Below are 25259 nucleotides of genomic sequence, written 5' to 3'. Positions count from 1 at the left end.
GAAAAAAGGACAGCTATTAATTTTGTTTTTATGAGAATATGGCGAATTAACATGAGAAACGAACGAATAGAAACTGTCTAAAAGGAAAAATAATAATGATACTGAAAATAAAAATAAAATAAAAAATAATAATAATAATACTAAAATTAAAAATAATAAAATAAAAATAAAAATAAAAAATAATAATAAAAATAATAATAATAATAAATAAAACACTATATCCGCTTCCTCACCTTTTCAGTGCGAGTTCACTCTCGCATACTGTTTAGAAACAGAAAGTGTGGATTGAAATGATGTTCATTCAAACAAAAGACAGAATTTCTTCACTTGCTCCCTCTTCCACCGCGCAGCGTTTTTCATTAAGACCTTATTTGTTTACGCGTTTTTAAGCTTTGCTATGACGTATTCCATAACCAGCCTTGCGTGTACCACTTGCACACTCGGCGGCATCGAAACACACCTACGACAGTTCAAGCAGCACCTGCACAGACATTCTGCGCACGTTGCAATGGGAAACACTACGAGAACGTATAAACGGTCTTCCGGAACGCGATCTAGCCTCTCCGGAAGCAAGAAAAACCAAGACCAGGAGGCCTCGTCCTCGGATTCAGAAGTTTACGAAAAAATCTCTGACCACGAGCTTGATGATGAGAAAGAGCCCAAGGACAACGCACCTGATGACGAAAACGCCGAGAACAAGGACGCTGAATCGGAAGATTCAAACGACAACGACGAAGGTGAAGAGGAATACGTCGTCGAAAAGATTTTGGATCACCGTGTAAAGGTGAGTGTGCGAAAAGAGGGTCCTGGTGGCTTAAAGCGGACGTCGTCGTGTTGAGACATGTTTATACGCCGATTCGTGTCCGTCTTTGCATCTTGTTCAGGGCAATCCTCTCGTTGGACCCTTGTTCAACGTCAAACATCATACTAATTACTGTGACAGAGAGGTGTGTTTTGGTATCTGTTGAAATGGGAGGGCTACGACAAGCCCGAAGATAACACGTGGAGCTCAGAAGCCGATTGCACGTAAGTTTGATGACAACGAAGGGAGAGAACCTGTTTTCGAGTTCAAAGAAACGAAGGAAATTCCTCTCGCCTTTCTTTACATTTCCCACACACATATACTCACACGAACAGTGGTTGCAAGGAGCTCATCGAGAACTACTGGGCCGAACACGGTGGTCGTCCTGAGAAACGCACGAGAAAACGGACGACCAGAAAAACTGACAGTGATGCCGCCGAACAACCTGCACCAAAAAGTCGCCGTACGAGCCAGCGTACGGCTTCAAAGGCTGCCTCTGGCGACGAGGGCACGGCCACCCGCTCAACCGCAAAACAAGCTGATGCTGACATTGAACCCTCGGACGAAGAGGATGTTCCCGTTTCTAAAAAGTCTCGTGCCGCCGCAAAGAGCGCTGAAAAAACCGCTACTAAGCGTCGTCCCGGCAGACCCCGTAAAAAGGCCGTCTCTGAAGAGGAGGAGGACACTGAATTTGAGGCTGAGGAGGAAGAAAAGGAGGAAGTTGAAAGTATGGAACTTTAAGTGCAGTGCTGCGTGCACTGTTCAAAATTCATTTCCCGCCGTATCTCACATACTAATCGGTTTAGGCCAAGAATCAGACACTGCGGAAGTGACAACGAAGAAAACAAAGTCCACTCGCAAATCAAAGAGACGCGAGAGCAAAACCGTTGAGGCTATCGAAAGCGGAGAGGAGGATGAAGCACCAGAGCTGCCTACAGACGAACAACTTAGTTTGGACAAGTTGGAGGCGATGGACTCATGGGAAGACCTAATTAGTAGTATTGACACCATCGAGCGCCGCAACGATGGCTCGCTCCAGATTTACCTTACATGGTATGCACAATGGCAGCTTTGCAGACGGGGAACTGCGCTTTTTTAGGCTCACAAAGTGCTGTTTTTCCGTCCCGTCCTCACAATGCTAACATTCAATGTAGGAAAAACGGTGCTATCTCTCACCACGACAGTCGCATCACGAACAAAAAATGTCCTCAAAAGGTATGAATTTGTTCGCGTGTGTCCTTTTGCTAACGAATTCCCAGATGCTCGAGTTTTATGAGCGACACCTCACGTTCCGTGAGAATGCCAATGACGACGAGAATGAAGAGGGAAAGGAAGAAGGAAATGATGAGGATGACATGAACGACCTCGTCAGTGATTGATCGGCTTTGTAACCAACCCCTCGCTTCCCGTTTTCATTTCGTTTCCTTTTCCGTGCCCAAAATTGCACCCTGGCAAGCACGATGAAAAAATAAGCAAACGACGCGCTTAGTTCAACCACAACTCTTCCCTTAGAAACGCTGCTGGTGTTTGTGTCATGAAGGTGGTTCTAGGGACGCATGTTCCTCGCCCATCTTTTTTGCTAATTTCTTTTTCGTCGTCTCGGACATTCTTTAATTGTAAATTGTAGGCTACAAATGATAATGTATATGCTCGAACCGAACCACTGGGACAAAAAATGGTTCTTTACTGTAGCAAAACTGTGTCAATGAATCCTATGAGTTATATTAGTCTATAAGAGTTCTGTGAGTACCTTCAATAATAACTACTACCCTTCCTCGTACCCAGCATATTCCCATACTCTAGTCCTCCTCCCGATATCCTTCTCCGCTCACCCCCTCCGCTCTCCCCCGCGTACCCCCTACCCTCTCCATCTCGTAGTCCAGTCGTATAACGCCTCGCTAACCACCACCCCTCGTTCGAATCGTACCTGCTCCCATTTCTCTGCATTTCCCCCTGCTCTCTAGCGAAACCACTTTTACCAAAAGCAAGCAACGCAACGCTTCGTCCCAATGTCTGCTGCCCATTCCAAGTCCAATGCTGAGAAGAATGCACAGGTTCTGAAATCTCTGCTTCGGCAGCCTTGCAACAAACAGTGTGCTGATTGCAAAAGCAATGAACAACCGCGTTGGGCCAGCTGGAACTTGGGCGTTTTTATTTGTATTCGGTAGGACGCGCACGCGTAATTTCTGTGATTTTTCTGTTTCTATAGTAATAATTGTGTTAACAAGCAACAGTTGCTCGGGAATTCACCGCAGTCTTGGTGTCCACATCAGCCGGGGTTCGTACAAAAGTCGATATTGGTGCCTGGTTTGCTGACAGAAATAGTGAAATCGGTGGATTTGGATTCTTGGACGGACGAACAAACCGCACAGATCAAAAGATGGGGCAATGCCCGAGCCAACAAGTGAGTATAGTGATGACAAGCGAGGTGGACAAAGAAGAAACGAGAGACGGATGGACCGGACTGCACCGAACTAGCCTGGACTGGGATGGATAGGAATGAATAGGAATGACACAGACCAAATATGACAGGAGGTGCCTATGAATGTTCTCTGTGACCTGCCTGACATTTCTCTCTCTCAGTTCATAGGTCGATGAACGCCCCTTGCTCTCTCCCTCTCTCCATCTCGCTCTCTCTAATTCCTCTCTAACATCTGTCTAGATACTGGGAAGCAAAACTCTCTGATGGTCATGTGCCCTCTGACAGGTATGTATTTCTTTGGAACGGAGAGAGCTTCGCTGCTTTCCGACCTTTTGGACTCGCCGATTCCACTACATCCACTCAATACTAAGACAATCCTCATAGTAAAATTGCTTCCTTTATTCGTACAAAGTACGAATTTAAAAAATGGGCACTTAGTCCCGTTGTTCCTGACCCCACCACTTTGAATGTGCCAGAGGAAGAAGTTGCAAACGTTTCTCCTCTGAGCAGCATTCGCCCAAACTTATCTACCAGGCTCTCACAGGCCCCGCTCGTTCCAATCCCGTCCGCACGTCCGGCTACTTCTGCCTTGCTTGAGACTTCTTCTGTGCGTGATACGAAACATGGTTTTGAAACCACAAACACTGGCAAGGGACTTCATACTACTGCATCGCATACCATCATGCCTTCTGCTTCGGCACCGCCCGCCTCTAACAAGCAAAATGACCTCAAGTCTTCCATTTTGTCTCTTTATGCGGCTCCCAAACCCCAATCCTCGGTAGGAACGGCAGCAGCAACGGCGTTTGCTGCCTCCAGCTTGAGCGCTGGATTTAACACTACCAACTCAAACAACCTCCCAAGTCGTCCCAGCTCAGCGTTCCCTTCAACCACACAAAACGCTTTTGTTGCAGACAAATGGCGCATGCCACTTCACAGTGCAACAGGCACGTCGGCTGCTACCATGCCAAATTCTACATCTGCATCCGCTCGTGGTTCGCCACAGTCAAACATGGGAATGTCTTCCTATCCATACGACTCTGCTCTCTATAATTCTCAAGAGATATGGAAGTGAGCTGACTACATGGGCATGCACCGTGTGCACACGAAACCGCGCACACGTTATCTCTTGTCAATCCTCCGCACTTATAAACCTCGCACCTCACAACTCATGGCGCCTGTCGTAACAACTCCCTTTTTGTTTGGATTCAAATCCATCCCTACGAACCCTGCGAACTTTGCTGGTTGCTATTTGGCAGCAATGCCTGACTAAACTTCGCTAGCATTTGTCTGTGCTTACATTATGTCCTTTCTTGTAGCATTTTGTCCTGCTCGTAATGTTGTGCTACTGACTTAATCATAATCTCTTTTGCTTGTTCATAAAAACTACCTTTATGGGAAGAAGACAAAACGGCGAAAAAGAGTGTCTTACAGGAATAAAATACAACATCACACATTCGTTTTAGACATATCTATATGTTGCGCTTATGTTCCTATTCCATTGTTACTGTTTTTGCAGCAATGGCCTTTTTGTGTTTCTGTGTTTCTGTGTTTATTTTCGCGTCGCGTTTTTCATTTCAACTTTAATACAATTCGCGTCGCGTGTCTTGTCGCGTTTCGTAACCTTAATTCTCCCAAGTTAGTACTACCTACGAGAAGATTCACAAAACAAAACCCGGTCACTTTCGCCTCTGTGTTGCTTCTTACAGCGTGTTTTAACAATCAACGCGTGTATAAACCAGGATGGAAACTCCTGTTCTGTCCTCGTTTCGTCCATCCCAAATTTTGCGTGACAACTCACTCCAATCAACAATTTCATGTGTAGACTATAATGACACGGGTGAATTGCTCGTTACAGGATGCGACACAGATGGTACTATGCACATTTACCAGTGCTTAAAGTCTGGTGCACCTCCAACGAAGATTTCGTGTAAAAATCACGGAGTCTCGGTTGCAAAATTTACACATCATTCAAACAATTTGCTTCATTCGAGTCCTCGTTCAGACCACAGTATACGTTACTTTTCAACACATGATGACACTTACATCTCGATGTTTAGTGGCCACAAGGCTACCGTTACTGATATCCAATTGTCACCGGTGGAAGACCAGTTCCTTTCCACTGGACTCGACAAAACCGTCAAACTCTGGGACTTACAGAGGGGCTCAGGGGCACTGGGCTCTTTGTCACTGCCTGGTACGGGCATTATTGCATACGATCCCACTGGCTTAGTGTTCGCCGTCGCTTGTTATGAGCTTTCAACAATTTATCTGTATGATGTGCGAAACTACGACAAGGAACCCTTTTCCACCTTTACCATTACCGATGACAGATACCTCTCCCGCTTTTCGTTTCCTCCTCGGATGCCGGAATGGCGGCATATTGAGTTTTCAAATGATGGCAAGTTCATTTTACTAGCTACGAAAACCTCGCTTCATTATGTACTAGACGCATACACTGGAGACATCATTGTCCGGCTTGAAAACCCTCCGGACTATGTAGATCCCAGTACTAGCTGGTGTGGAAACGTTTGTTTCACTCCTCAAGACCCTTATGTTATCGGCACCGTCGGTGACCGGAGACTCAACATTTGGAATCTCAAACACATGTCCTCATCTCATCGCAAAAAGATGATTACGCCAGAGTCGTACATCGAATCACAATCAGCAGTGAAGCCTTCCATTGTTAAGTTCAATCCTCGCTATTTACAGCTAGCTACCGCTGGCTCGCAGCTAGTTCTCTGGCTTCCCAGCAATCACAACCCCGGTAGCGACGCAAGTGCATTATAGTGCACAACGTAGCCCTTTGGGTGCTGAAAAATGTAAAAATTGATAGACTAGTGTCTGTAGTTTTGTAATGAGAAGGAATACAAATGATGATATAAGCAGCAGGACCGCAACGTGGGAGGATAGTACGAAGAACAATTTACCTCTAAAAGCAGATCCATCGGTGGTCTTTTCAATGTATCAAGCTTCAATTCATGTTTCTGAGCATCCTTTCTCCCATGATGAACTAGCTACCTAGCTGCCTACTACCATCCTTGAGAACCCCATTTTCCTCGTTTTTTATGACGATTTAAACAAATATGAGTCGTTTGTATTCTGTAATAGGTTTGTAATGGATGTTTTTTATGGATAGACTTGTAACATTTCGTCCAGAATGGGAGCAATTGCATGATGCATTTTATCACAAGGTACATATCAGAAACAGAAACAACACATTGTTGACACAGTTAAGACTCCTCTCTATACACTTCAATGGGATGGAATTGATCCAACGGAGTTGATGACCGCTGTTTCTCCTAACGGCGGAGCAATTGGTATGCTTTTATTGTTATTTTATTACTTCACGACTCATGTGCTCTATTACGTTGTACGTCGAATGCTAACGACGGACAGCTATAACAAAGGATGAGACGAATTTGAAAAGTTATATGAATATAGAGAAGGTTGAGTTGTACTCCATTTACATATTCTCACAAAGTGGAAAACTCTTGACGAAGATTACGGTACGACAACAGAGAATGGCAGTCCTCTAGTCTAGGAAGAACATCTACTAACTGGTCTTAGTGGGACAAGGTTTCTGTTGTTGGACTTGGTTGGACCAAGGATGAAAAGTTGGTCATCGTTTCTCGTAATGGTTTTGCACGCGTCTACGATATGCAGGGTGATTTTCATCAGTTCTCACTTGGAAAGGAAGCGGAAAACAAGGGTTTGTCAGAGTGCAAGTTTTGGCCTTCCGGTTTCGTTGCTCGATTAAACGGCGGCATATTTCTATCTATTACAAATTACTCTGAACCAAGACGGAAAGTGCTGTACCATGATGACACGCAAGATTTTGCGCAGGTGAAGCTTCCATTATGGGAACTCATGCCTTCACAATCAATGGACCAACAAATGGATATCCTGTTGTACAACGAAGGTCGCTTTATAGTGATTGACGAGCAAGCGTATCAAACCTTCGGAGTGGATACTGATGGAGACATAATTGCCTTGGCCGTGTCGCCTAATAATCATTATGTGGCTGCTTATACTTCAACGGAAACTGTATATGCGTTTAGCACTGGTATGTACAAACAACTAGTTGCGCACAAACTGCCTGATGTTCTGGCTTCTGGTTCTCTTCGACAACTTTTATGGTGCGGCAACGATTCCATCGCTTTAATTCATTACAACCTCTTGACTCTTGTTGGTCCTTTTGGAGGATCGGTGCCGTTCTTGCTTGAAGAAACACCATTTGCAATATCTGAACTTGACGGTCTTCGGCTAATATCTCAATCTCGAACAGAGCTCGTACGGAAAGTTCCCGACTCACTTTTTAAACTATTTCGCGTGGGATCCACAAGTCCCGGTGCAAAGTTAATTGAAGCGTCTCAGCTGCTTAAGCAGAAAAACATTCATGGCGAAGCATTACTTCTACAATTAGGCAAACAACTTGAGGATGCTGTGAAAGATTGTGTGGATGCTGCTGTCGACGAACATAGTGTTGAATGGCAGAATGCGCTCCTGGAGGCTGCATACCTTGGCGTAGAAAACTGTGCGAACTATGATCGCCAAAACTACGTACAGGTTTGTCAGGACCTTCGTGTTCTTAATGCTCTTCGGAAACCGGATATAGCTATTTACATTACTGCTTGCGAATACGCAAGTATTGGCCTAGAGGCTGTAACCGATAAATTAGCCGCTCGTGGCCATTACGCTCTGGCTGTTCATATATCCCGTTGGATGAAGGCACCGTGTGATTGGGTTTACTTGGTCTGGGCTCAAAGGTACATTAAATCCTCACATGAGCCAGAGGAAGTGATGCTCGATGCAATCGTCAATCGTCTTTCATCTTGCGAATATATTTCTTATGAGAGTCTGGCAAGAACTGCCTATGAAGAAGGTCGAATTGTTCTCTCTACCAAGGTATGTGGCATCATTTTAATTCTTCGCTCACCATATTTAGTTACTCAGTCATGAACCTCTGGCAAGACATCAAGTGATGCTTTTACTAGACATGAATGCTTATGAACAAGCGCTCGAGCGTGCAGTGGAGACATTCGATTACAACGTCAGTAAGTACACCGGCAAAAGCTAAACGCTATATCGATGTTCACAGACTCACCCTTGTCCCCATTTAGTATTATATGTGCTTTTACGTGTTCGACGCCAGGTTTCCATTGCAGATTTCTTCCGAATGCTAAACAAGTATCCCACAGCAGCAGACGTGTTTAAATCATACGCTTCTGTTAATGAGCGTGACAAACTGCACGACTATTATTATCAGGATGACGACAAAAAGGGCATCATTAATCTTGCTATGGAAGACGCTTTTCTGCAAAAGGTGAGGTTTTTTGAAAAAGAAATGAGATGCTAACTCTTTTTAGGAATTTAATCAGAAGCTTACAAAGCTCAAGGTGGCTTCAAAGCTTTGTCACGATAATAAGCTGTTTACTGTTGAGGGAACTGTATGTGTTGAGTTTGAGTTTAGCAAACTGCACCTGTCATGCTCGTCCGCCGTGCTAACGACTTTAGTGTCTTGATGAGCAAATCCGTCTGTATCGTCTGGAGGAAGAATGCGAGAACTTGTATCAGGAACAATTTATCGGGTTGACTGTGAGTGCCTTTGTTTTCAAATTAATTGAAATGAATCAAGAGCAACGCGCGCTTAAAGTGAAAAGCGAGTTTCAGATTCCTGAAAAGCGATTTGCATGGTTGAAACTTCGGGCACTACTGGCAATCCGTGACTGGGTGCAATTAGAGCAATGGGCGGCCTCCCTCCGCAAATCACCAATTGGGTTTAAGGCTTTCTTTTATGAGATCTATGCAGCAGGAAACAAGAAGGAAGCTGCCAAATACATTCCTCGGTGCACGGAGGTCTCAGCGGAGGAGCGTGCTGAAATGTGGATGCTTGTCGGTGATGTCAAACACGCAAGTGAAGAAGCTACGAAGGCAAAAAATACGAATCTTCTAAAGGACATGCTTGATCGGTTGCAGGAAGCGCCTGAAAGTCGATTTGTTCAACAGGCACTCGGCCAATTGCGACGGTGACACTTTAATTAGCGAAACGATTTCGGAATATAGAATTACCTTAATGAAACAAAACGATACACCAAAACTACTGCTGCCCATTCATAGGTATGCATTCTCATCCATTAATGTCATTCTTGTATTCAGCATCACCCACATGCCCCCCTCTTAGACCCCACCGCCCCCACAACAGAATAAGCTCGCCAGGGACGCGCCTAGCGTTCTGTCCTTCGCCATTACACAAACTCTTTTTCAACCATTCGCTGGATTCTGCCCTAAAATGGTATGTGCATGCGGTATTTACGATGCTAACAAAACGAACTAGACTAGTTCTGTTATTCTTGGATTGGGAGTCGCGTCTCTGGCCGTCGTTGTATGTGGATTAAAAGGATTGCTTTTCCTGTAGTAACCGACAGCTAATAAGTTAGGGAAAAATTGGTCTTGACTCCTTTAGAAAGTACAGGGGATTGGCTCCGGTAAAGGGTTTCATTAAAGGTGGTTTTGAATCTAAAATGTCGCGTCACGAAGCCGTCCAAATTCTGGCTTTGAATGAACGTTCCTTATCACGTCAAAAAATTAAAGACTCTCACAGACGCATCATGTTGTCCAATCACCCTGACCGTGGAGGAAGTCCCTTTGTTGCTAGCAAGGTAAACGAAGCGAAAGCACTTTTGGATGCCGACAAATCCATTCGTCGTTTCCATACACGTTCCCTTCAGGCAACACTCCCGTACACAGCATCACAAAGCTCCTTAAAGCCTTCCTCCTCTTTAACGGAAGCAATCATGGCTCAAGTTCAACGCTCACGTCTGCGGTAAAGGAGTAGCAACTCGGTCTTTGTCTTTTCATACCATCTACAAAAAAAAAGGGCTTCTTTGATGCATGTTACTCAGAGAAGACCTTTTCATTGTGCTTCCTACGCTCAATCCAACCCACACTCTTTGCATTGTTTTGTCCGTATACACCTTTACAAATGTCCTTTTTGGTAAAAAATCGTTTTTTTTCTTCTTCTTTTTGGATTTCCCGTGCACACAAATTGCTAAATCCTAAGACATATCTTTTCTTTTTGTTGGTTCCCGGCTCAGTTGTTGCTGTTGTTGTTCATGGTGACGAACTGGTCAAACTGGTCTAATAATTACGACGCCAGCTCGAACGAGTGTTTACGTTATGTCTGGTAAGATGATTTTCGCCGCCGTTTACCAGATCGCTCTAGCAACACAATTTAATGGGCGGCTGGGCTTGTGTGGTATAATTTGATCTGCACCGTCCTCTCAACTACCACCAACTTAGTCAAGGAGTTAGGAGTATTTTCTTCCTGGTGACCTTGAGCTTGTACCGTTGCCCAGTGTGTTGTATACCGTCAGATATTGTACAAATCTTTGCCAAAAAGCCATGTCGTCCTTTCACATAAAACCCATTTGGATGTGGAAAGGCTCGGGCGACAACTATGCTTACCTTCTCACCTGCGATAAAACCAAGGCTGCAGCCATCGTCGACCCTGCCGAGCCCTCCTCGTATGCTATTTACAGAACAACACACGAAACCGTGTAGAGCCATTTGGAAATTTGCTTACTAACCATGTCCAGCGTTATTCCAATTCTTAAGAATGCCATTGCCAACAAAGAGATTGATCTCAAGGCCATCATTACCACCCATCATCATTCAGACCATGCCGGTGGAAACCGTGAGCTGCTGAAGCAATTCCCGAACCTTACGGTTTACGGCGGACAAAACGTAAGCCAAGTGTCACATGTTCCCAAGGACCATGAGGTTATTCAGATTGGAGATGTGAAGGTTACCGCTCTGCACACTCCTTGCCACACTCGAGACAGCATCTGTTACTATGTAGACTCGCCCGAGAAGCGTGCTGTGTTCACGGGAGACACCCTCTTCACCGCCGGCTGTGGTCGTTTCTTCGAGGGAGAAGCGGATGAGATGGATCATGCTTTGAACACTGTGCTTGGCTCACTTCCTGACGACACCGTCACGTACCCCGGTCATGAATACACCAAGTCAAATGCGGCGTTTGCCTCCAAGGTGTTTAGCACACCCGCACTGACGAAACTCGTTGAGTTTTGTAAGTCTCACGAGTCTACCACCGGCCAATTCACCATTGGCGACGAGAAGAAGTTCAACCCATTCTTTCAGTTGAGTAACGCTGACGTTCGGGCTGCTACGAAAACCAACAACCGTGTCGATACTATGGCTAAGCTCCGTGCTATGAAGAATGCTAGTTAAATGTGAATATGATGAATGTGCTACCAAACGGGAGTGGGAGCCGGAAGAGAGACAAGACGGATAGCGTGATTGAGAGAATTGGCTAGTATGCGGCGAAGATACAGTTGGGAATGGGCATCACTACGGTCTCGTTCATTTTCATCACCTGCGCCGATTATTGCTGTTTTCGTTTCTCACAATTAAATCCATCGAATACTGATATTCGGCTCTTAGCATTTAAAGTTTCACGTGACATTGCCACGTGTGATCTGCAACGACGTGGCGGTGACCTTAATTCGGCTTTCGCCTTCACATAACTTGTCCTCTACCAACTACAACGCCAGTCCGCCTAGCCCAGTCTCTCTTTCCATTGAGCTGTTTACGAGCCGTTCTCTTCTCGTAAATCGACTAATCTTTGTAATTCCTGCACCTATTTTCGACTTGCACCCGTCAATTGCTTCTTGCAGTAGTTTGTTCACTCTTTCAAATCCTTCGGCGAACCTGTAAGTGGTCGGCGTTTTATCGCTACATCTCCTTTTTGTTTTAGCCATGGCGCGTCCTAGGGCTCTTCTATTCACAGTAGTTGCCGCTGCTCTTTTTCTTGTACTATGGTTTCATGTTCCTCAATTAAACTCTTCCTCTAATTTCGCGTCTCTGGACAAAACAGACTTATGGACGCAGCAAGACTTGACCAGTACCGTCGACGAGTCCACTACTGAGTCTAGTCAGACAGACGCAAATGAAAAGAGCACAAGTGAACTTCTCACCTCGTGCACAGTCGCGTACGATGAAAGCAAGAGTGTGTTTCAGTACGTGGTCATGATTGATGCGGGTTCCACGGGTTCCCGTGTTCATGTATACAAGTTCAACAACTGTAATCCCTCCCCCGTACTCGATGATGAATTCTTCAAGATGTCCGAGCCCGGTTTGTCATCGTATGCCGATGATCCGGATGCTGGTGCTCGCTCGTTGGACGAGTTGTTGGACTACGCAATGGAACATGTTCCCAAAGAGTACCAGTCGTGCTCTCCTATTGCTGTCAAGGCCACTGCTGGTCTGCGTCTTACTGGCCCGGCGAAGGCCAAGGCCATTCTCGACAAAGTTCATCAGCACTTGGAACGAGACTATCCTTTCCCAGTGGTTGAGAAAGGCGGTGTCGAGATTATGGACGGTTCGATGGAGGGCGTATACGCCTGGATCACCATCAACTATCTTCTTGGCAACCTGAACGTCAAGCCCTTCCATTCCACTGTCGCCGTAATGGATCTCGGTGGTGCTTCGACACAAGTTGTGTTTGAGCCAAAGTACTCGAGCCCTTCCGAAACGCTTGCTGAGGGTGACCATCGCTACGTTCTCGATTACAACGGTGACCGTTACACACTGTACCAGCACTCTCACTTGGGCTATGGTTTGAAGGAAGCGCGCAAGGCTGTGCATAAGGAGATTGTCGATGCTTACAATGTGGAACCGAAACCCGACTCGATGCTCCATCCTTGCTTGCCCGTCGACACGAACATTACGCTTTCGCTCCCCCCGGCCTCCGACGATACTTTGGCACAAGACGTTGTTTTCCACGGACCTCCCTTCGTCCCTGCAGCTTTGCAATGCCGTGCTTACACGGAGAAAATTTTGAACAAGGATGAGCACTGTTCGCTGTTCCCTTGTTCCTTCAACGGTGTTCATCAACCCCGTTTCCGGGAAACATTTTTGAACGACAAGATCTTCTTGATTAGTTACTTTTACGACCGAATGGTCGACATTGGCATGCCAAGCACCTTCACGATTGAAGAGATGAAGGATCTTGCCGACCAGGTGTGTCGTGGTCCTCAGGCATGGTCGCTCTTCTCCAACGTTGTTGGAGCTGTCGACGCACTGACGGATGAACCAGAATGGTGTTTGGATTTGAACTACATGATTACACTGCTAGCCACTGGTTACGATATTCCTAACCGTCGCGAGCTTCACACTGCCAAGAAGATCAACGGAATGGAACTTGGATGGTGTCTCGGAGCCAGTCTTCCACTTTTGTCTTCCGAAACCGGTCACTGGACTTGCAAGGTTTCGAAGGAAGTGTAAGCTATGAATGAATTCGAACAAAAAAAATAATTTGGTTTGATTGATTGTTTGTGCGAGTTTGTACACTTTTTGTACACGAGATCTTAATAATAATAATAATATCTGTTTTATTCGAAGGAGGGCGGGGGAGCCGTCTAAATAGACAAAGGTCTCGGTAGCAAATAGCGATATGTCGTGAATTCTGTCATTGCGAAAACGGTTCTGCGTTTCGTCTGCTTCTTGACCGCGCGGCCTTTTGTTTACGTGTACACTATTTCATTAACGAACTGTACGCGTGACGCCTTTCCTACGTCATGAATGTGAGCTTCCGGTTCGAATCCCACGACGCGTACCTTTTTTTTAAATGAAAGTATAAAAGCAGCGCGTTTACTGTCCAGAAACCTGCCATCAACCAACCATTGTGTCCAAAGGAAACAGCTTGTACTGATTGTAACGTTTGTAGGATTACCACCAAAAGCCTTCTCGGCAAGAATTGGTAGCAGCAAAGAGCATTCTCCATCGTCTCGATGTCTTCTTCCAGCTCAAAGCCTACTGTGACGCTCTCGGCCCAGTTCGAGGCGGAACTGCCTGATCCCAGTGCCGATATTATGTATCTCTACGGAATGTCTCTTGTCTCTGCCAAGTGCATTGCCGATATCGAGCACGGAATCCGCTTGCTGAGGAAATGCATGACCGTTGATGCAGCGCGTCATCGCGATTGCGTTTATCAGATGGCACAAGGATATGCGAACATGAATCGCTTTGAGGATGCTGAGCACTGCACGGAAACGCTCCTAAACAATGATCCCAACGACAAAGAGGCTCGTGCTCTGCACGAAAAAGTTGCTTGTCAACACGAGTCGGACGCGGCCCTGGGTCTTGGAATGGTCGCGTGTGCAACCGCTACCTGTGGTTTGCTAATTAGCAGCTGGGTTCACCGAATTTTGCAATTGGTCCGGGAATGGTAGACGCGAGATTAAGAAAGTTGCGGGAGACACGGTCATGTACATACACCTTTAATCTGAACACATCGCTCGATCGTTCGCGTGTCTCTCGTCTCTTCGTTCTCCTTCGTGCTCGTCACCAAAACCCAAATTCGGTGAACGCTCCTTTTGGATTTGAGCTGTGGTTTTGTTTTCTTCACAACTTGTACCACCTCAAAACAACGGTTGAGGCTCCTACAAACCGTTTCGAAGGTTATTTGTTAGTAACTAATGAATAAACTTTTTCACGCGTTGCGCGTTTTCATTTAAGCTCAAAGAGAGGGAAAAGAGCGTGTCTTGTATGGCGGGTGTGCGATTCTTGGAGTCAGTGACATCATATTTCATAAGGTTAATTAAGCGAGAGACAAGTGATCGACAGCAAATGTAAATGATCTACAAAACCAAACGCAACTTGATCTGCATACTCGCATCGATTGCGCAGATCACACCGCTTCCATGTAAATCCCCAAAGCTTCCGTACAAATCGACGATGATCTACAGTGCACTATTACGGAGTGGTGAGTTCAACAACTACGCCCAAACGCAAAGCAGCATCACCGAGGTTGCAGTAGGCGCACACTTGACAAACCTTCCGGTCAGACATACAAACCATTTCCACGTTTGCCTAAAACACGTCCTTGTTCCGCGGAAGATACGACAACTGGAACGCGAATAAATCGAACGGGATTTTGTTGGTCACGATGGAATCGCAAAACACTCTTTGGTATTGTCACGCATGTTCCAATGAGTATTCTGGAGGAGAAACGTGTCCACGATGTGGCAGTGACTTTATTGAAATGGTAAGAAACCGCAGCAGAACTTTGAAGGAGGTGTATTGTCATGCATGTCCTAAGACCGGTGACAACTGTCGGGCTGTTTGCAGCTGTTGTATGTAAAAAATTAATGGAGTGCTGACACCTTTTGTTCATAGATCGACAACAATACGACGCCAGAAAACGATCCCAGAAACTTTGTTCCCGGCGAAGGAGACGAACAGGCCGGTCCAAATCCGTTCCAGGCATTTTTCCAGTTTTTGCGTCCTGGATCTGTACAAACATTCACATTCCCTCCCCCTGGAAACGGTGAGGGACAAGAACGTGAAAATGGTACTCAGTCGCAAAACGGAGAGACTGCTGCCCCTACTCTTGATCACAACAATGGCCCTGAAGGCAGCAACAGTATTCCCGTTGAGTCGTTCCAACAGCAAGCTCAAGGCTTTCTCCGAGCTCTATTTGGAGGTGCACTCGGTAGAAGCAACGAAAATGAAACCGACGGAGCTCCACCGACCCAGCAGGGAACGACAGACATGCAGACGGAAAATACAAATACTGCTCCTACTGCTGCCCATGGTGACGTCTCACCGCAATCCTCAACAGCATTCACTACAGCAGAATCATCTCCTGACAGAGCCATGGACACAGCTGCTGCAAACGCCGCTCCTGGCGACAACAGCGAAGGTCAGACTCACGCCGGTGAACAAAACGGCCCTCGTGAGGAGCAACCGAATCGTCCGTTTGCGACAGCACAGAGCTTTGTATTCGCCATGGGTCCTAACGGAACCATGCAACAAATCAGCTCTTCTAACCTTCCTTTTCCACTTGCTCCAGGAACGGATGGTACTGGTGCTGAAGGACCTATTCCTATTGCTGATCTAGGAACAACGCTTGAGCGTATTTTTGGATCCCTGGGAGCACAACCAGCAAATGGTCAAGGTTTTAATCCGGCCACCGTATTCGGTGAGCTGTTTAATCTCGCTGGAAATCCTGGCGATTATGTTTGGGGAGCTCGTGGTCTTGACGACATTATTTCACAACTTATGGAGCAGACTTCAGCTCAACATGCTCCTCCTCCTGCACCCGAATCTGTCATCGAACAACTCCCTGTCGAGAAGGTCCCTCAGAACCTTGTCGACGAGGAATATGAGTGTACGGTGTGCTTGGAAAACTTTAAAACTGGGGACGACGTTGTTCGGCTGCCATGCAAACACTACTTCCACGAGCAGTGCATTAAGCCCTGGCTTCGTGTGAATGGTACATGTGCTGTCTGCCGTGCTCCTGTGGATCCCAACGCAGCGGCATCAACATCGGATCGCCAACGTGGACCCGCAAACGACAGCAGTAGCAGCACAAACAACGAACCCAACCTTTCTTCTACCTCTTCTTCGTCAACAGCTGCCACAGCTACTCGGTCAACAGCTTCTGCCACGGCAACAGCGCCTGCTTCTAATGATGATCATGATCACGACGACTTCGACCACGACGCAAACTTGGCTACCTCGACAGAGCTGCCCTTGCAGGAACCTCCCGAGTAAGTTGGTATACCAACGAATGAACTCGGCAACGGACCCTGTGTTACCCTTTTACACCCTTTCACTCTACACATACGCTCGCTCACCCTCTCATCCAAGCTTTAGCTTTTAACAATAAATTCCATTTTTTTCCTTTTGTAACACAAGTACGTAGTAAAGGTCACTTTTGTGCAGCAGGAGAGCAGAAACGACATGTGCAAGTCCAAGTAAAAGGGTTCAGGAAACACGGGAGAGATATACATAAACGTTCCGCTTGAAAACAAAGTTTGTTGTATATATGAATCATTCGCTCATGACAAGACTCGTTTTTTCATCATCACAGACGCTCCCTTCTCAACTGCGATAATCGGCGTTGATGCGAACGTACTCGTAGGAAAAGTCGCAAGTCCAAGAAACTGTTTCGTGGTTTCCGCTGCCCAAATCAACATCGAGACCAAACTCGTCATGACTCAAGATTTCGCTAGCACGTTCCTCATCCACATTCTGGGGTTCTCCCAACACAAGCAGACGCAGCGACTCCGTTTGGTCTGCAGGTACGAAACTCACAGACGTAGCCTTAGGGTTGACAATGGCACCAGAATAACCAATAGCACAGAGAATGCGGCCCCAATTAGCATCTTCGCCAAAAAATGCTGTCTTTACAAGAGCAGAGTTACTGATCGTAGCTGCAACCAGTTTGGCATCAGCCTCTGTAGCAGCTCCGCGGACACGAATCGTGACAAACTTTGTCGCGCCCTCACCGTCTCGAACAACAAGTTGAGACAGCTTCTGAGCAATACCAGTAACAGACTGTTTCAATTCTTCGTAGGCAGGTGAGGAGACGTCAATCTCCGGACCACCAGAAGCACCGTTGGCCAAGAAGGCAATTGTATCGTTTGTACTTGTGTCACCGTCAATGCTGATTGCGTTAAAGCTTTTGTCCACTGCTTCACGCAGAATTTGTTGCACAGCTTCAACTGCAACAGGGGCGTCCGTAGCAAAAAATCCAAGCAAGGTAGCCAGATTTGGGTTAATCATACCCGCACCTTTCGCAAGACCGGCAATCCGGTAGGTCTGTCCGTTCACACTGAACTCCTGAGACACAACCTTGGGGAACGTATCGGTTGTGCAAATGGCCTTGGCACCCCGCATCCAGTGCTCATGGCTTGAACCCAATCCTTCAATTGCTTTCATCACACCCGAACTGATCTTGTCCATCTTCAACCGTTGACCAATGACTCCTGTAGACATGACCAACGTCGAGGGCAAGCCGCCATCTCCTCGACCAAGAACGGCTTTATCAGCAAGAGCTGTAATAAGACGTGCATCTTGTACACCACCACTACCAGTTACGGCATTGGCACATCCACTGTTCACCACAAGACATTGAATGCCCTGACCTTTCGTTTGTTGCAACGTTTCCCGGGATACACGAACAGGGGCCGCCTGGAAAGCGTTCTTCGTGAAAACGGCAGCGGCATTACAGGGCTTTTCCGAAACGAGCATGGTCAAATCCAATGCTCCTTTGGCTTTTACGCCTGATGAAACGCCATTAATTAAAAATCCCTTTGGGTATGTACCAGACTTTGCAATGTACTTGGTTTTATCGGGCATAGTCGCCACAAATCGGCGAAACGGAAAACGAAACATTAACCCGCTCATTTTCGTCGCAAGGCGGCTGCTCTTCTAACTTCTCTTTGCTAAATATAGGTTTACACAGGGAGTTAGGTACCTATAAATCGAGAAGCCCCAGAACCTTACTGAAGAGAGACGACTGTCCATACAACCGATGGTATCCCACGTACCCGACACTGATAACCTGATGAGATACCCGATCAGTTACTGAACAACGACTCGCTAGTCGTATCAAACGAAGCGCCATACACCACAGATATTATAGATACAATAGGTGAAACCACGGCAACCAGAATGAATTGGAACGCGATTCCGGCGACAGCAATTCACTTTTTTAGTTCGAGTTTTAAACGCCCACGGGAAACTTTTTCACTTTTCTGGTTTTCAATTTCATCACATGTTTTGTCATCGTTTACAGAGCTCAAGTTTCATAAATACTGACAAACTTACAACAAAAAAAAAGGAAAGAAGTACACACCCGGCAGTCAATTAAAGATTGAGAGTTTCAATTGATACGCAATTGTCTTTGTTCAGTTTAGTAATCATCAGTTCTTTCGTGCATTTTAGTTTCTCACTGCCTGACTAACGTTAAGATGTGTTCTGCAGAGGAGAGGAGAGCGGGTGCGGTCTCCATCCTATATATACTCTGTCACCTACGTCATACATAACCTTAACCTTAATTTGGATCGTGATGTGGGCGTGTGGGGAGCGAGAGAGCGGTCAAATGGGGGCAAATGTGGGGGGTTTGAAGACAAGAAAGAGTAAAAAGTGAGAGTAATAAACATGAGGAACCAGGAGAGGCAGGGCAGTGGGAGTAGTGGTACAGTGGAGCTCGGACGTCGTGCCTTCACGGGCGGCACAGAAACTTATGAGACGTATGTGGGTCGTGGAATCGGGTCGCCGAGTTTCCAGTCCTTTGGAGGCACACGGCCTTCACGAATACAGTTCTCTAACTCTTGGTCGGCTTGTACTCGTTGCAGCTCTTCCTGTCGAGCACATTCAACGAGTCGCTGAAACTCTTCTTCGCCTCCTTTTCGGAAGGCAAGGACTCGCCGCTTGTTCAGCTCTGTGACTTCAGTCAATGCTTTCCCTCGTGCCTGGCAAATACCGATAATCTTAGCTGTCATATAGAAACGACTGTCCCCCGGTCCATCGACAAACTCAAGAACTCCTTGAGGAGCATTGTCTCCAAACCGCGGAGGCATCCGAAGGACGCGTGTGTATCCACCTGGTCGTTCTTGAAACCGAGGTGCGAGCTCGTCAAACACTTTTGTAAGCGTCGTTTTTGGTTGGAAGACTAGATTAGACGCCTTTATCCACGCTTCGTGGTCCCGCCCGTTTTTCTTCGCAATTGTTATAAGTTTTTCCGCTTGTTTTTGAGCCTCTTTTGCTTTTGCCCATGTCGTTAAAATGTTCTCATGTTGTACCAATGAAGTTCTATCCGTGTTAGTGCGATGAAACAAAAAACCGACGAGACATTCTATTACTGCATACACTAAGTTTCTCAGAAGAGCCTTACGGTGAGAGTATTTACGTCCTAGTTTACGATAGAAACGTTTTTTTGGCATGTTGTTAGGGAAAATGGGTTCGAAACTGATCCACTAACCTCGTTATGTGATGCCCAAGAAGAGCAAACCCCCCGTCCAACAGTGGTAACGTAGGAGTAGCCAATATTCACTACGTAGTTCTAGTACTTATTAACGAAACCACTATAATTAATTACCAACAATCGTGCCTCTACACTTTTCCTAATACACCCGCACGCTGTCATATAAATTTAAGTAGAAAAGTATTTCATAGTAAGGTAGTTAGTTACATATATTCTCAAAATTCTGAGATGAAATAGGCTTCTCAACGTTACAAGCATAAACTATTCATCACCTAGAACAGCAATCAAAAAGTTACTCGTAATAAAGTACAACGATAAATTCTCGTGCGAACCACTCAAGTCCAACACTGACCATAAGCCCGAAACATGGAAATAACAAGTCAAACAGTAGGGAGGCATCGGTTGGCGAGTGGAAAGCAAGACCGAAGATGAGAAGACTTGGATTCTTTGGCGAACAGCCCTGTACGTAAACGTGTACGTACACACAAAGTTAGTCTAAAGTCGAATCGTGTACCGTGAACAAATTGAGTTTAGGATAGGGTGAAAACAAAAACAGGAAAACGAAAAAGACGTTTGGAAGCAAAGTAATGTGAAAGTCAACAAGGAGGAAGCATTTCCGTTTTTCATCAAAAAGCAATTTAACGCCACAAAACTTCGACTTCCTTCTACCGTTATGGTACACAGTGTCGTTGAAAGTACTGCAGACACCGAAGAATGACAAGCATTCTTTCACAAAAAAAAAAAAAAAAACTAGTTGCTCTCAGCGTCAGTGAATTGCCAGTAACCTTCAATAAACGGATGCTTCAGACACTTGGAAGAGAGGCTGGCAAATTCTCTATCCTCAGAACACCAATTGAAATATCTTGTCTTCCACGGTTCTTCGTTTGCCTTTTCTTGCTTTCTCAGTGCACGCTGACGTTCTTCAATCACAGACTTCTCACGACTAGCAGTAGAATAATCGCCCGAATCCAAGGCTACAGCAACATCGTGCCAGATTTTGCGCGACTCTAAATCAGACTGCTCCTCAATAGGCGCAACCTGAATATTGATGGGTTTGAAGTTTTTGCAGTCGAGAAACAGTTCAGGCTCAGCTTCCTTGCCCAATGAACAGTCTTTAATGTACAGTTGGCCAGTCCAAGAACCATTGATCTGGTACAATGGCTCGGTTTTACGGCCCAGCTCGGAAATAGAAGCTTTGAACGTATTACGCTTTCCAGTGAAATAGCCACGTCCGGAGTATTCAATGGTAGACATGTAGCCGGTATTTGAAAATATGTACGATTTCTTGGATAATTCGATGTACGGTGCACCATACCAAAGACCTTCCAAAACGACCATAGGAAACGTAATGTAGTATACCTCATTAAGATTTTCCAGCGTCAAGCGAGCATGTCCGGTTTGTCTCACATGGATGTGAGGGCCAGTGAAGCTACTCTTGTTGCCATTGTAGCCCTCAAGACGAATTCCGCATTTCTTATTATAGATGCAATACGCCGAGATGGGAGGATGATGAGAAACCTGCTCAGCGACCAGACGTGTGTCACCACATTGTGTAGCCCATTTTCCGATGAATTCCTCTCCGAGAATAGGATTTAACGGCTTCTTTTCAGTGCCATACTAAAGAAGAAACGTGTTAGTTAAATCAGGCAAGTTAATGAATAAGTTTTGGGAACAGCGGCTAATAGCTGGCCCCAAAATGCAAATAAATTGTTGGTACATACACGTTCATTTCTTCCAGCATACTGATTTTTCAAGGTGCTTGCAAACCATTTGGTGACCAAAACATGACGCTCCAAGGCAGTCTTTCCATTCGGCAACGAAATAAACAACTGGGGATGCTCAGCCTAGGCACTGTTAGACGTGTGTGCGGCCTCATACATCGTTACCATACCCAATACGCAGTATATTCGATTAATGAAGTGCTGGATAATATGAATGAGGGAGCCGTTAACGAGGATAAGTCTCCAGTACTGTTCAGACACTCTTGTTAGCGGGTTTCTCGTAACCATGGGCTTTGGGTCAATCTTTCTCTCTCTTCTCTCACTCTCTGGGAAAGTGGATCAATACCGCAAATCGTATAATTTCCATAGACTCCGCCTTAAGCGGATCTTTGCCCCGAAAACTCCTATAAATCCCGTATAGTCTTCAACTTACAATGTAGCAATGCTCTTCAGAAACGACTTTCACACAAAAAGTCAGTAATCAGCCAATTGGGTCTTCTAACGTACCAACCAAGTACTCCTGCACCACTGTTAGTCAGGAATTCACACATTAAGTCACTTACTTGGTGCTCCCAGTCAGTTTTTTGCCCTTTTCGGCAGCTTTCGTATCAGGAGTAGGCGAGTCACTCATTATCCAGATATTCGTAAAGGCTAGGAAGGATACGTGGCGGTTCAAGCAGTAGAGGTGTTGCCTGTTGGGTAAGGGTATGGTGGTTGTTTAGGGGTATTCCGAAACAGGATGAAAAGCAAAGGCGCGAGGGAGAGGCGATTGAGGCCGTATAAAGCGGTGAAAAACGTGCAAATTTGCCGCAAACGCACGACAGACGAGAATTTATCGAATCACAGACTGGTCCATGCTAAAAAACAGCCCACTTGGGTTCCGCGGAGTCGCGCTGCGGAGCGCTGCAGCGCATTAACGGGTTTAGTGCACTCTTGCGTGCTCGAGCGATAAAATGTGTCGCATGGCGGGGGCCATGTGGGTTGCAGAGCGATTGCTGAAACAGGCAAAACTGTAGCAGCAGGCGACGACAATCTTCAATTGGACGAGACCGGTGGAAGAACAGTATAGGGTTAAGTTGCAGCTGCGTCACTGCGAGACACACGTCACTATGTGTCGTTGTGCTGCCGGCTTGACGACAGGTTCAAGCGCAAGCGTCTGCAGTGCATCGAATTACAGCACTCAGGGACGTCGCGTGCTGTATGGAAGGAAAGAGAAGTGAAGGGTAGAGGTGGGAGAGGAAGGGGGGACGGCTCATGCGAGCAATTAAACAAGCGAAGTCGTCGGTCATGCTCATGACGAATCGTCCGATCTCTCTCTAAAACTCAGATGCCCAGTTAGGTAGTCGTAGACGCCGAGGTAAATAGAGAATCCCACAGAAGCAGAGAGAACACGAACCGAGACTCCCTTGCAAAAGCCGAGGAGTCCCTGTGTTCGGAAAATCGCGCACAATGCCTCCCAGTAGGAATACGAGTTGAGGTTCATATACGTCTTGATCACATCGAGCGGCGTAGAAACAGCGGCCGTGATGGCTGCACTGAGAGCTGCTCCTTTTACAGCGGCGAAAGATGTGTGCTCTGAGGAAAAACGGGTCTTGATGTTCTCGTACAAGGTGAATTGGAAACTCGTCAGCGGGACATTTCTTGCCGACATGCCGACGAACGAACGCCAGAGCGATCTCCTGCTACTGAACAGCTTCTTTAGTGCTTTGGATGGCGCCAATGCAGTTGTCTGCACCTGCTGACGCACATATTCTGCCGGTGCAAGAATGGCACACGATGCCAGTTCAGCAATTGCAGATGACACAAGATGGTTTCTGGTCCCAGGACGCTGAATGCGTTTGAGATGCTCGTACACAACAAAAAACACAGAGGCTATGTCGGTCAGTTCTGTTCAGAAACCTTCCCAAAATCCGTCTCTTTCCTTTCCCCACTTACCCGAAGGAATTGTGCAGAGAATAACACTGCTGACACCTCTGTACAGGTTTCGGAAGCCACCTACGGCATAAAAGGACGATTCCGACTGAATTCTAGTAACAATGGTTGAGAATGGGTAGACCTAAACTTGTTGATGAGCATGAAGAGTACCGGTATACGAAGCATGTTCAATTCGTTCCCCATTCCTCACATACCAAGCTTTCTAGACCGTTCAGCAAACCCTGAAACATCACATACACTGGGACAAACCTGTAACTAGAGCAGCTGTACCACCCGTCTTCACATAGAAGCGTTAGCCAAGGAGTCTTTGGTAACGATTTCACAAACCAGCACTGGTGTCCAATCGAGGTTCTGTTTTTGCTTCTGCGTCATTGTCGTGGTAAGAAGGAAACAAACAGAAATGATCACAATTCTGCTCGAGTGTTCAGTTCACGTCTACACTGTATTACGCTTCGTTTGTTTACGTCGCGTCGCATTACAGTGTGCACCGCGTTACTCCACTAGACCTCGCTAATACTCGCTATGCACCATCTCGCTAGTGCACGCTCGTCCTCACTGGCTCTCACTACAAGAAGCAGTCACAGTGTACAGAACCTCGCATACATACGCTACTGTCTCCTACACCAACCCAGCAAGGAAGTCTGCGTCAAAATGGTCAAGATTCTCAAGCCAGGAAAGGTTGCATTGGTCACCCGTGGACGTTTCGCCGGTAAGAAGGTTGTTGTTCTTCAAAACGTCGACCACGGCTCTAAGACTCACCCCTTCGGCCATGCCATCGTTGCTGGTGTCGAGCGCTACCCTTTGAAGGTCACTCGCTCTATGGGTGCTAAGCGTGTCGCCAAGCGTTCCAAGGTCAAGCCTTTCATCAAGGTCGTCAACTACAACCACTTGATGCCTACTCGTTACGCTCTCGAGCTTGAGAACTTGAAGGGTCTTGTCTCTGCTGAGACCTTCAAGGAGCCCTCTCAACGCGAGGATGCCAAAAAGACCATTAAGAAGACCTTCGAGGAGAAGTACCAATCCGGCAAGTCTGCCTGGTTCTTCACTCCCTTGCGCTTCTAAGCATTCCCAAGCGCGGGTTAGGGAAGCCTTAGTTTTTCTGTAGTCCATGCATGCCTATGCGGTTGGAACACGAGAAGGTCGCTGGAGGGAAGAGTGCGTTGGAGAACCGTAAGGTGCGGTAAGGTGATTAGTGCGGTCGAGTGCGATGGAGCGGGATCGTTAGGCTGGTTAGTGTGGCAATGGTTTGTGTCGTATGCTTCGTTAAGCATGTTAGTGAGTTGCGCACCAGTTCCCTCGCTCCTCCTTAGCTTTGTTTAACGAGTGTGCTAACGCCTCTCTATTTCCCCACCACCACGTTGCCCTCGGCTTCGCGTAGTCGCTGTTAGCCTCCACCTGTAGGAAGAAGATTTAGCACAAGCGAGGGCTTACAGAGGCAAATAATTCTTTCCCTGTTATCTAGAGAGAGCAGAACAAGTTTGTATATGAAAATGTATAAACGTCGGAACCTGTGAAAAAATAAACATTGATCTGAGAGGAAATTCAATGCTTCGTTACTTCTGTTCATGCCAAAACGGTTTGTGA

General features: G+C 46.3%; 14 protein-coding genes across 14 annotated transcripts; 10 read left to right on the top strand and 4 right to left on the bottom strand.

The window, feature by feature from the left end:
• The first annotated feature begins 386 nt into the window (after window positions 1–386).
• Window positions 387–2599, top strand: SJAG_01601 (chromodomain protein Swi6). Its single transcript, XM_002172816.2, has 6 exons — window positions 387–784; window positions 944–1026; window positions 1138–1529; window positions 1609–1855; window positions 1957–2017; window positions 2062–2599. Exons 1-6 carry the CDS (start codon window positions 398–400, stop codon window positions 2179–2181), a joined length of 1290 nt encoding a protein of 429 aa, XP_002172852.2. The 5' UTR covers window positions 387–397; the 3' UTR covers window positions 2182–2599.
• Window positions 2600–2646: 47 nt separating this feature from the next.
• SJAG_01600 (GTPase activating protein) lies at window positions 2647–4639 on the top strand. Its single transcript, XM_002172815.2, has 5 exons — window positions 2647–2966; window positions 3037–3080; window positions 3128–3206; window positions 3465–3509; window positions 3609–4639. Exons 1-5 carry the CDS (start codon window positions 2812–2814, stop codon window positions 4294–4296), a joined length of 1011 nt encoding a protein of 336 aa, XP_002172851.2. The 5' UTR covers window positions 2647–2811; the 3' UTR covers window positions 4297–4639.
• Window positions 4640–4803: 164 nt separating this feature from the next.
• On the top strand, window positions 4804–6182 carry SJAG_01599 (WD repeat protein). The gene has a single exon (XM_002172814.2). It carries the CDS (start codon window positions 4965–4967, stop codon window positions 6009–6011), a length of 1047 nt encoding a protein of 348 aa, XP_002172850.1. The 5' UTR covers window positions 4804–4964; the 3' UTR covers window positions 6012–6182.
• On the top strand, window positions 6146–9321 carry SJAG_01598 (HOPS complex subunit Vps16). The gene is made up of 9 exons (XM_002172813.2): window positions 6146–6332; window positions 6381–6415; window positions 6460–6541; window positions 6621–6730; window positions 6792–8129; window positions 8170–8278; window positions 8345–8547; window positions 8591–8671; window positions 8739–9321. Exons 1-9 carry the CDS (start codon window positions 6308–6310, stop codon window positions 9252–9254), a joined length of 2499 nt encoding a protein of 832 aa, XP_002172849.2. The 5' UTR covers window positions 6146–6307; the 3' UTR covers window positions 9255–9321.
• A 197-nt stretch (window positions 9322–9518) lies between these two features.
• Window positions 9519–10051, top strand: SJAG_01597 (TIM23 translocase complex subunit Tim14; the record flags this gene model as incomplete). The annotated part of the gene is made up of 3 exons (XM_002172812.1): window positions 9519–9529; window positions 9564–9606; window positions 9662–10051. The coding sequence occupies 3 exons, from the start codon at window positions 9519–9521 to the stop codon at window positions 10049–10051; spliced, it is 444 nt and encodes a 147-aa protein (XP_002172848.1).
• Window positions 10052–10625: 574 nt separating this feature from the next.
• Window positions 10626–11471, top strand: SJAG_01596 (hydroxyacylglutathione hydrolase; the record flags this gene model as incomplete). The annotated part of the gene is made up of 2 exons (XM_002172811.1): window positions 10626–10747; window positions 10820–11471. The coding sequence occupies 2 exons, from the start codon at window positions 10626–10628 to the stop codon at window positions 11469–11471; spliced, it is 774 nt and encodes a 257-aa protein (XP_002172847.1).
• Window positions 11472–11733: 262 nt separating this feature from the next.
• Window positions 11734–13642, top strand: SJAG_01595 (guanosine-diphosphatase Gda1). The gene has a single exon (XM_002172810.2). The coding sequence runs from the start codon at window positions 12000–12002 to the stop codon at window positions 13524–13526; it is 1527 nt and encodes a 508-aa protein (XP_002172846.1). The 5' UTR covers window positions 11734–11999; the 3' UTR covers window positions 13527–13642.
• A 216-nt stretch (window positions 13643–13858) lies between these two features.
• Window positions 13859–14770, top strand: SJAG_01594 (hypothetical protein). The gene has a single exon (XM_002172809.2). It carries the CDS (start codon window positions 14033–14035, stop codon window positions 14471–14473), a length of 441 nt encoding a protein of 146 aa, XP_002172845.1. The 5' UTR covers window positions 13859–14032; the 3' UTR covers window positions 14474–14770.
• On the bottom strand, window positions 14770–18959 carry SJAG_01592 (glutamate N-acetyltransferase). Its single transcript, XM_002172807.2, has one exon. The coding sequence runs from the start codon at window positions 18435–18437 to the stop codon at window positions 17130–17132; it is 1308 nt and encodes a 435-aa protein (XP_002172843.1). The 5' UTR covers window positions 18438–18959; the 3' UTR covers window positions 14770–17129.
• Window positions 14970–16972, top strand: SJAG_01593 (ubiquitin-protein ligase E3). Its single transcript, XM_002172808.2, has 2 exons — window positions 14970–15288; window positions 15420–16972. The coding sequence occupies exons 1-2, from the start codon at window positions 15190–15192 to the stop codon at window positions 16797–16799; spliced, it is 1479 nt and encodes a 492-aa protein (XP_002172844.1). The 5' UTR covers window positions 14970–15189; the 3' UTR covers window positions 16800–16972.
• On the bottom strand, window positions 18873–20016 carry SJAG_01591 (mitochondrial 54S ribosomal protein YmL8). The gene is made up of 2 exons (XM_002172806.2): window positions 19905–20016; window positions 18873–19847 (listed from the first exon to the last, which is right to left on the bottom strand). Exons 1-2 carry the CDS (start codon window positions 19976–19978, stop codon window positions 19277–19279), a joined length of 645 nt encoding a protein of 214 aa, XP_002172842.1. The 5' UTR covers window positions 19979–20016; the 3' UTR covers window positions 18873–19276.
• Window positions 20017–20132: 116 nt separating this feature from the next.
• Window positions 20133–22425, bottom strand: SJAG_01590 (oxysterol binding protein). The gene is made up of 6 exons (XM_002172805.2): window positions 22304–22425; window positions 22248–22260; window positions 22174–22199; window positions 21911–21989; window positions 21741–21863; window positions 20133–21636 (listed from the first exon to the last, which is right to left on the bottom strand). The coding sequence occupies exons 1-6, from the start codon at window positions 22369–22371 to the stop codon at window positions 20770–20772; spliced, it is 1176 nt and encodes a 391-aa protein (XP_002172841.2). The 5' UTR covers window positions 22372–22425; the 3' UTR covers window positions 20133–20769.
• Window positions 22426–23031: 606 nt separating this feature from the next.
• On the bottom strand, window positions 23032–24047 carry SJAG_01589 (tricarboxylate transporter; the record flags this gene model as incomplete). The annotated part of the gene is made up of 5 exons (XM_002172804.1): window positions 23032–23612; window positions 23676–23796; window positions 23870–23877; window positions 23925–23952; window positions 24003–24047. The coding sequence occupies 5 exons, from the start codon at window positions 24045–24047 to the stop codon at window positions 23032–23034; spliced, it is 783 nt and encodes a 260-aa protein (XP_002172840.1).
• A 213-nt stretch (window positions 24048–24260) lies between these two features.
• Window positions 24261–24822, top strand: SJAG_01588 (60S ribosomal protein L27). Its single transcript, XM_002172803.2, has one exon. It carries the CDS (start codon window positions 24327–24329, stop codon window positions 24735–24737), a length of 411 nt encoding a protein of 136 aa, XP_002172839.1. The 5' UTR covers window positions 24261–24326; the 3' UTR covers window positions 24738–24822.
• The last annotated feature ends 437 nt before the right edge of the window (window positions 24823–25259 follow it).

The sequence above is a fragment of the Schizosaccharomyces japonicus genome (genome assembly GCF_000149845.2).
Source record: "Schizosaccharomyces japonicus yFS275 unplaced genomic scaffold supercont5.3, whole genome shotgun sequence".
Lineage (NCBI taxonomy): Eukaryota > Fungi > Ascomycota > Schizosaccharomycetes > Schizosaccharomycetales > Schizosaccharomycetaceae > Schizosaccharomyces > Schizosaccharomyces japonicus.
This window is presented reverse-complemented; position numbering and strand designations above follow the sequence as displayed.